A 7,398-nucleotide genomic window follows, 5' to 3' on the forward strand; every position below is an offset into this window, starting at 1 on the left:
AATAAAAATAAGATTAGCAAACAGGGACAAAACCTGCAAGATAATGTGAATTTTCTTTGGGGGAATGTAAGAGTTCTTGGGTCAATCTGCCTGCTGCTGCACCAGGGCTGAGGGTCGCTGGGTGTGTGTTTATGGCTCTTGGCCAATGCCAACCAGCCTTTAGAGGCAAACTATTTTGTCTTCAATACAGGTTTGTAATAGACTGCCCATCTTTCTTCCATACTGTGGACCAATGCCAGGGTTGAAGGTACAGGGTAGGTGTGTGCTCTGTCCCTGAGCCACACCTCCTCCCCCAGATACTCCCTCTTGGCCATCTCTGAACCCCATGTCCAGAGCACTGCAGGTGCCTCATACATTAAGAGGGACTTTTTTTTTTTATAAGAAATTTTTTTATTTATTTTATTTTTTTGTGGCTATCTCAGCCCACCCTGGGGGCAGGGCTGGCGCAGCATGTGGTGCCAGAGATTGAACCACCATCCCTGCGCGCATGCCTATCAAGCTCAGGCACTTGAGACAACTGAGCTATGTCACTGGCCCCTTAACAGTGACTTCAAAAACAGAGGTCATGGGGCTGGTGAGATGGCTCAGTGGTCTAAAGCACCTACTTAGAACAAGCTTAGCAAAGCACAGGGACTGCGGTTCAATCCCCCAGCACCACATGCCATCCAGCCCTGCCCCCTGGTGGGCTGGGGGGGGGCGGCACACACACACACACACACACACACACACACACACAAACAAATAAATTAAAAAACAAAACAAAACAAAAAAAAAAACCAGAGGTCAGCCAGTTGTTGCTAATTAGGAGCAAGGGTCCTTTGTCAGAGGACTTTCTGATTAAGAAAGACCAGAAATTTGAATTTGGTAGAAGTTTCCAGATTTTTAAGCACTAAAACAGCTAGAGAGAAAAGCTACCAATGGGAGGAGTTTACGAAGGAGCACCAGCAGCAGTGCCTTGTGCCGACTCCGTAGCTCGTGATGCGGACTGATGGGGGCTCTCTGGAATCTGGAAGTGCGGTGCTGCTTTCTAAACCCGGCTGTCTGGGCTGTGCTCACATGCCCCCTCTCTACACCCAGGTATCACCTGGTGACGGAACAAGATCCTACACAAGTGTTAAGTGGAGATGAACGCTGGGCAGAGTCCATGCTGTTCTGCCCTGCAGCCACTGTCCGCAAAGGTGTGCATGCTGCGGCCAGTGCTGCACACCAGCACCCCGAGCGACTCGAGCAGTGACGCAGAAGCCTGGCTTGAGCCAAGGAGAGTGGGGCCAGCCTGGACAGCACCTGGAGACCACATCTCAAAAAACACTCCAAAACCAGGAAGGAATCTGTTTCTGTTATTGGGGGGGAGGGTGCTGGGGAACAATTGTGAAACCTCACACAAGCTAAGCACACACTGAACCCAAGGACTACACATTGAGTCCCAGAAGTTATTTGTTTCCTTACTAAACAAAAATGTAAGAAAACACTGCAAGGGCTGCGGAGATAGCCAGGTAGAATAAGCACTTGCCTGGCAAGTGCAGGGTCCTGAGTTCAATCCCCAGTACCGAGAGAGAGAGAGAGAGAGAGAGAGAGAGAGAGAGAGAGAGAGAACACTGCAACAATCAGATTGGACAAATTCAAGGAAATCAACATTCAATTAAAACAGATGGGGGCTGGGGAGATGGCTCAGTAGGATAAGCGCTTGACTGGCAAACGCAAGGATCTGAGTTCAATCACCGGTTCCACAAAAAAAAAAAAAAAACAGATGCAGGTGGGCCGGGGAGATGGCTCTGTAGAATAAGTGCTTGCCTGGCAAGCACAAGGTCCTAAGTTCAATTCCTGGTATTGCAAAAAATAAATCAATCAATCAAGCAGGCAACCTATAGAGCAAGGATAACAGGTTTAAAAATTAATATACAATGAAACTACTCAGTCAACACAGCACTAAACACTCAAAACTATGCTAATGTAAATACTTGCCAATTTATCAAAGAGGCAAGTGAATAAAAAAAATCTCTCATTTTCTCTAGAAAAGTAGCTGAAATTTGGTTTTATCACATTTTTTTTTTTTAAATTTGGTATAGGATCTCACTACACAGCTCAGACTCACAGTGATACTCCTGCCTTCAGCCTCCCCAGCACTAGGATTACAGGTGTGTGCCACCACGCCCTGTCTTGGTGGCTGGCTCAGCACACCTGGGGGCAGGGCTGGTGCGGCATGTGGGGTGGGGGATAGAACCCTAGTCCCTACACTTGCCTAAGCAGGTGTGTAGTCCACTGAGCTATCTTGCTGGCCCTACATTTGTTTTTGTTGCTATATACCATACACACAGGAAAGAGTGCACACGATACGCAGCTGCTCTGTGCAATACTAGGTTCAATCCTCAGTACCAACAAGAAAAGAAATTCAGACAAAAAAACCCCAAGAAGATGACACTGCTACCTTCTTTAACATAAAAAGCAGAAAATGTTAAAAGAAAATGACAGTTACACAGGCTCACCATGTATGTTCATGCTTCTAAAGCCAACTGTGGCATGACTGACAGAATACTATACAAAAATTACAATGAGGAAAATAAAGATACATACAACAACTCACACTTGTTTTTTATATTTTAGGGAAGAGTCTAAGGGTGTTCAGGGTCTCACTACTAGATCAGATTCGGAGTGATTTGCCTGTTTACAGCCCCCCAAGAGCTGGGATTACAGGTGCACGCCACCACGGCCACTCTTAATTGCTGTCTCAGCGCACCCCAGGGGCAGGCTAGGCACAGCAGGCCTGGGGATCAAACCCCTGGCACCTGCATCTGCTTGCAGGCACTTTAATCCGCTGAACTATTTGGCTGGCCCAGTAACTCACACTTTAAAATACAGTCCTAGCAGCTGAAAAACATTTGCAAACAATAAAGAAGATACACTGATCAGAACAAGGATAAGAACCCCGTAAGAGCCCATAAACCTTACTTCTTAATAACAAAACGAATCCTTTCCTTTGCAAGCAATATTCTCTCAAGGCGAGGAATTCCATACGTGGACGGCCTTCTAAAAGGAATTCCTTCTGGAAGTCCTTCAACATAAAGATCTTCCACATGAGACTGGAAAAGAGGGTATGGGATCGTCACCGGACCTTTGGCTTTTATAGCTTGAGCTTTAAAGATAAAAAGAGAAAGGGATTACCATTAAAGACAAACCTGAAGCACATCTGCAGAAAAGAACAATAGCTGGGTATGTATTGCTCTTTCATCTCTACTCCTAACTTTCGAATTGATATAGAAGAAACAATCATACACAACAGCAGGACAACACAGTTCTGTTTACCTAAACCTGCATGAAATAATCCACTAATCTAAAGCAGCGTAGAAGAAAGACAGATACTAGTAGAATCTGAAATCATCATCAAGTAGGAAAAACATACCACTTAATACATATTATATACAAAATGCAAGAGTAATATTTGAAAAATATAAACATTACTGTAATCTTTATTGGATTTCTCAAAGGACTTATCTTAAAAAAAGGGAAAGATTTTCTTGGCTGACAAAATTTCAACTAATATTATTTACCCAATAGTAATATAATCCAACAGGCATAAAATGACCCAGCCTAGAAAGTATAAACAATCTAAAATACTGAGTGCGTGGCTGGACATGGTGGCAACAATCATAATCTCAGTGTTCAGGAGGCTGAGGCAGGAGAGTCTCAAGGGTTTTTCTTGTTTGTCTGTTTGTTTTTGTGGAACTGGGGATTGAACTTAGGCCTTTGTGTTTGCCAGGTAAGCGCTTATTCTACTGAGCTATCTCCCCAGCCCCTTTTCCACAAGTTTGAGGCTAGCCTGAACTGCATAGCAAAACCCTCTCAAAAAATTGAACATGCTGCCCCCACCGCAAAAAAACGCAAAGGGTTTTTTGTTGGTATTTCACGTAAAATCCACTTGCTAAATATTAATACACTACTTGTGTTGTTTCAAGTGTACACCACTACATGTTAATGTAGATTTTAAAAGCTTCTTTTCCTGATACCAAATCTAGTATTAGTTCAACAACATAATAGAAATATCTTCCCCTGAGGAAAGTACCATTAAAGTTGCTTTGGAATTACAAAACATGAAAATTGTTATTATAACCTCACAAAAACTAATAAACATTTTTAGCTGTAAATCTAATTATACTCACAACAAAAGCCACACAACATACTTTTGAAAAGCACAAATTTATAAAACTGGTTATACTAAACTATTTTTAACCTCATACTACTAACTTTAATATAATAAATATAAACAGTAAGCATGTATTATGTATTTGCAAGCCACAAGTTATATGAAGTACTTATCATCAAATCTTCAGATGACCATTTCATCAAAGAAAGCTCAGAAATGCTGAGAGTCCAGCTCAGTGGTGCCACCTCTCACTCTCGCTCTCATTCTTACTCGCTCTCGCTCTCGCTCTCGCTCTCTCTCTCTCTCACACACACACACACACACACACACACACCCCTCAGAGGAAGGACCTGGCCATTTGGTCCCAGTGATCTTTTTCTTATTTTTATTTGTGGACTTTTTGAGACAGACTCCTGCTACAGGGAGGCTAGCTTTGAACTCATTATGTAGCCCTGGCTGATCTCAGAAGTTTTTCATCCATTTGGCTCAGCCTCACATGCAGATTATTGGGTGTGTGTCCAGCTCAGCCTGTGGTCTTTTCAATGTTACAGTGCTGTCATTTGTCATGGCATATTATGTGGATTTTTCCTTTGAAACAGAAGCCAGTGTCAGGCTATAATCCCAGTCAAGAATTTAAGGCCAGCCTGGGCTACACTGTGAGTCCCTGTCTCAAAAACAACCAAAAGGCCGGGGAAATGGCTCAGTGGAATAAGCGCTTCCCTGGCAAGCACAAGGGCCTCAATTCAATCCCCGGTTCTGCAAAAAAAGAAAAAAGAAAAAACAAAAAACAAAACCGAGACTGGGCGTGGTGGCACACGCCTATAATTCCACCACTTGGGAGGCTGTAAACTGGAGGATCACTACGAGTCTGATGTACACAGTGAGACCCTGTAGACCCTGTCCTAAATACAAAAAAAAAAAAAAAAAACAAAACAACACAAAACCAACCGAAAGCACAGGCAAAGCCAGGAGTGGTGGCATATGCCAGTAATCCCAGTACCCAGAGGTACTAAATTTTCTCTAATTGAAGCAGGAGGACTGCCTTATTAAGTTTAAGGCCAGCCTGGGGTACATAATGAGTTAGAGTCCAGTCTAAATTATATAGTGAGACTGTCTCAAAAAGACTACACCAGCTGGGAAGATAGCTCAGCAGTGTAAGCGCCTGCCTGGCAAGAGAAAGGTCCAGAGTTCCATCTCCACTCCTCCCCTACCCCCTCACAAAAAAAAAGACTGAAGGGGGCAACAGGGGATAGGGAGATATAGACAACAGGCCAAAAAAAAGTAAACTCAGGGCCAGGGAGATAGCTCAGTAGAATAAGTGCTTGCCTGGCAAGCGCAGGGTCCTGAGTTCAATACCCAGTACCGCCAAAAAAAAAAAAAAAGTAAACTTATGAAAAGAGAAGCATTAACAGAACCTTAAGGAAAGAACTGAAAATATAAAACAGTGAGTAAATTTTTCTGTAATTACAGAGTCTCAATGGGAGATAAAGTTGTCACATATGGTAATGAAACAATGGTACATGAAAAGCTGCTAGTCTGTAGAACTAATAATACACACTGAAAGGAAGGAGGGAGGGAAGACGAACAGTCAAGGAAGGGGTTAGATGTGGCTCCGACTAGAGCAGGGGTAGAGAGTACACTGCATGTTTCTGTCATCACTGAAAGCTCTAACCCACCCACCCACTGCGGGCCTACAGCGCTGCCAGGCACAAAGCACCCAGCCAGCTGACCTCGAGTAAACAATGCCACTCAGCTTATCAGGTCGAAACTTCTATAGGATAGCACTTCATAATTATATTACAAAGTTCTATGTACTGAGCCAGGAGCAGTGGCCCCACTATTCTAGAGACTGAGACAGGAGGATTCCTGAACAGAGGAGTTCAAGGTCAGCCTGCCAGCACAAGAGCTCCGTCTTCAAAAGCTGTGCAGTACAGACTGCCATTCAACTGCAAAGACTCAGCTAGACAAAGAAAGTAAAACAGAAGATTCTTAAATGACTTGGTATTTTTAGGTGAGCGTTTGATATATACTATTGATATAATAAGCTAAATATTTCATTATTGTGAAGGCAGCTGTAGGACAGAATGGAAAAATAAAAGGGTAAAGAATTTTAAATTTAACTTAAACTCAGTTGTATAGGCATCTCAATAAATAATGGATTTCATACACCAGATTAAGAGACTACTTAAAATAATTAAATGAATCTCCCAAATTCAAGATATGCAGTAAGTATTACACCTCAAAATGCTCATTTGCCTTCCTACAAGGACTTGTAATTCTCCATTGCCTAAATGTCTATGAACAAAAGAATTTCAGATTCTCCAGCTTAAACATACCGTATTTCCTTTCAAACAACTCTTCAACTTGTTTACGGAGATCAGTAATTCGAGCATTCCATTTTTCTGCAAATTGAGAGAAAATTTCCTTCTCAGTAAAGAAATCCCAGTGTGGGGCAGTAACACACTTTAGCAGCCCCACTTCTAATGAGCTTTGTCTCCGGAGATCTCTAAATCTTATCAGCTGGTTTTAGTCCATACAACTTAACTGCTTTCTGAAATGCTTTTTCCTTTTTAAGGGTTAGAGCTGTTTCCATGGGAGGTTCTGTGATGTTTTAAGGTTTATATTCAAATCACTTCACACCAAGTATCTCTTTTTAATCTTTTAATTTCCCTAAAGCAAGGTGGTAAAGAAGACTGTCAGGACCAGCCAGATAGTTCAGCAGACTAAAACTCCTCCTTAGGCAGAGCGTGGGGGCCAGGGTTCGATCCCTGGCATGTCATGCCAGCCCCATCCCTGGGGTGTGCAAAGATGGTGATTGAGACTGGGCGTAGTGGCGCCGTCTATAATCCCAGCGCTTGGGAAGCTGAAAACAGGAGGATCACTACAAGTCCGATCTACGTAGTGAGACTGTGTACTAAATACATTAAAAAAAACAACAACAACATAAAAATAATTTTTTAAAAAAAAGAAGATCTCTAAGTTTAAGATCTGCCTGGGCAACTTATGAGAATGCATTTTTTTTTAAAAAAAGGGCTTGGGGGCCAGCAAGACAGCTCAGTGGACTAAGCGTCTGCCTGGCAAGCACAGGGACTGGGGTTTGATCTTAGACACCACATGCCACGCTGGCCCCATCCCTAGGTGCCATAAGTAGGCCACCAAGACTGGGTATGGTGGCACACACCTGTAATCCCAGCACTGAGGAGGCTGAAAACAGGAGGATCACTATGAGTCCGGGCTGCATAGCGAGACCCTGTACCAAA

The 7,398-nt window shown here is 43.0% G+C and overlaps 1 protein-coding gene across 11 annotated transcripts in view; it reads right to left on the reverse strand.

The window, feature by feature from the left end:
* Gtf2i (general transcription factor IIi) overlaps positions 1-7,398 on the reverse strand; it is a 118,563-nt gene that overhangs the window by 42,577 nt on the left and 68,588 nt on the right. For all 11 annotated transcript variants that reach the window (XM_023714475.1, XM_004630419.1, XM_004630422.2 and 8 more), the window contains 2 exons: positions 6,475-6,540; positions 2,947-3,130 (listed from right to left, as the gene is read on the reverse strand). In XM_023714475.1, the coding sequence (XP_023570243.1) occupies positions 2,947-3,130; positions 6,475-6,540 (250 nt within the window). The remainder of the gene's footprint in view (positions 1-2,946; positions 3,131-6,474; positions 6,541-7,398) is intronic.

The sequence above is a fragment of the Octodon degus genome, unplaced genomic scaffold (assembly GCF_000260255.1).
Source record: "Octodon degus isolate 3935 unplaced genomic scaffold, OctDeg1.0 scaffold00035, whole genome shotgun sequence".
NCBI lineage: Eukaryota > Metazoa > Chordata > Mammalia > Rodentia > Octodontidae > Octodon > Octodon degus.